This window comes from Vollenhovia emeryi, unplaced genomic scaffold, assembly GCF_000949405.1.
Source record: "Vollenhovia emeryi isolate VEMERY1.0 unplaced genomic scaffold, V.emery_V1.0 DF946580.1, whole genome shotgun sequence".
In the NCBI taxonomy this organism is placed as follows: Eukaryota; Metazoa; Arthropoda; class Insecta; order Hymenoptera; family Formicidae; genus Vollenhovia; species Vollenhovia emeryi.
Window position 1 is genome coordinate 1 of NW_011959786.1, and position 1,867 is coordinate 1,867.

The following is a 1,867-nucleotide window of genomic DNA, read 5'->3' on the forward strand; positions in this document are numbered from 1 at the left end:
GCTCCGGACATGTGAAGGCAAAGGTCTGAATACGTGGATAAATGGTGGCTCAAAAGAAACATACGCGATGTTGGCGAAAACTGGCGTGCACCATTACACGGGGAACAATGGGCTTGTTTTCTGTTCCTGCACTGGTGAACTAGTGCAGTAAGCTAGAATGAGAAAAAGTATACTTGTCTTACTCCAATTTATTGCACTAGTTCATCAGTGCAGGAACAGAAAACAAACCTAATATCGAATTGGGTACAGCCTGCGGTAAATACTTCCGTGTCTGTACGCTCTCGATCACAGATCTTGGCAATTCCGACATCATAAAGTCCATGCCGACTGGTGATCAAGCGTAATGTACATTTTTAATCTAATAAATAACGAGTGAAAACATGTCGAGCGATTATTTCCAATTTATTTTCGCCCTTAAAATGCAGTATACATATATCTAAAATAATTCTCAATTGTATACAAAATAACATTTATATTAATTTATATAGAGATAAAATATTTGATATAACATGCTGTGTATATTTTGTTTAATATAGAGTTAAAACTTTTTGTACATAGATATTTGAAACTACTACTACCATTATTTAGTAGAAAATAAGTGAGCGATCACTGTAGATTCGCTACTGACCATTATTACGCCTGCTCGCGCATCGTTCTTTGAAATGATTCGGTTTATTACAATAACGGCATGTTCGACCCTGCGCCGGACACATGTTGCCACATGACTCGCACCGCATCTCTAGCAATTGTTCACAAAGGGAGTCTGGCACTTGGACGCGAAATGATTTCTCTTGCCGCATTTTGTGCACAGTTCGCCATACGCCGGACAACGTATCACAACGTGACTCATTCCGCATTTGGTGCAATTGATTATGTAGCTAAATTTACAATTTTTCGTAAAGTGATTGAGTTTCTTGCACCTGTTGCACTGGACGCCCCAAGCCGGACATTGATTTGGTTTATGCACGGTACCACATTGAATACATTCTAATGTTTGTTCACCAGATTTCTGCGGTTTACTAAAGCCCTTACCTGAAGATTTGTAATACAAAGAATTTTATTACAAAGAAGAACATTAAATTTTATGTTCCACGTATTTAATTTATAATTACCCATTTTTTACTAATTACTCCAATTAAGTGCGTATAAAAGAGATTTTATATTATTTTTTTTAGAGAGAGAGGGAGAAAACCTGCAAAAAGCAAATGTTTTAACACCGTTGACGAAAAAGAAAGAAAGTAAAGATCATTTTACAATACCACGTACAAATATCTCACTAATAATAAATATTATACGCAATTTAATAACGTCCAACTGTCAAACGTTCTCCTCACTGCGATAAATACAGATAAACGTGATAATAAGATAAGGTCCTTTCAAGCAGGACAAAGAAAATAGTGAATCCCCGCCGTTCGCCCCGGACATGTGAAGGCAAAGGTCTGAATACGTGGATAAATTTTCAGATCGTCGAATTACCTGGAAATAATTGTAAAACGCTGACCTTATCAATTACTTTTGACGAACAAAGAAGTAATTGTGTTAGGTCTGGCTGCACTAATTCAGGAGCTTGATATCGAATCATTCGAAAGAGAAACGTATGCAAAAATTCTGCTCTTACAGAAAAGTTACAAGTTGATTGGCTAAGAACCATTCAAAAATCGAACTCCAGATTGGCGGTCGCTTTGCAACTTAAAGCCTCCGCTACAATGATTCTCGGTTCTGTCTACAATGCGAGTCGCAGAGTCGTAGTCGTAAGAATAATCGACTGCGATTGGTCAATTCTTACTTTGCGACTGCTCAAGCGACCATCGATACAACTGTACGACCATTGTAGACAGAACCGAGAATCATTGTAGCGGAGGCTTTA

The 1,867-nt window shown here is 37.8% G+C and overlaps 1 protein-coding gene across 3 annotated transcripts; it reads right to left on the reverse strand.

The window, feature by feature from the left end:
• Window positions 1-512: 512 nt before the first annotated feature.
• On the reverse strand, window positions 513-1,721 carry LOC105559501 (cellular nucleic acid-binding protein homolog). 3 transcript variants are annotated; one of them, XM_012007862.1, is made up of 3 exons: window positions 1,316-1,721; window positions 1,113-1,192; window positions 513-1,032 (listed from the first exon to the last, which is right to left on the reverse strand). In XM_012007862.1, the coding sequence occupies exons 2-3, from the start codon at window positions 1,114-1,116 to the stop codon at window positions 740-742; spliced, it is 297 nt and encodes a 98-aa protein (XP_011863252.1). In that variant the 5' UTR covers window positions 1,117-1,192; window positions 1,316-1,721; the 3' UTR covers window positions 513-739. The 3 variants fall into 3 exon arrangements, with proteins under 3 accessions (XP_011863252.1, XP_011863244.1, XP_011863238.1); XM_012007854.1 differs by having other exon boundaries at window positions 1,267-1,720; XM_012007848.1 differs by lacking the exon at window positions 1,316-1,721 and having other exon boundaries at window positions 1,113-1,301.
• Window positions 1,722-1,867: the final 146 nt, after the last annotated feature.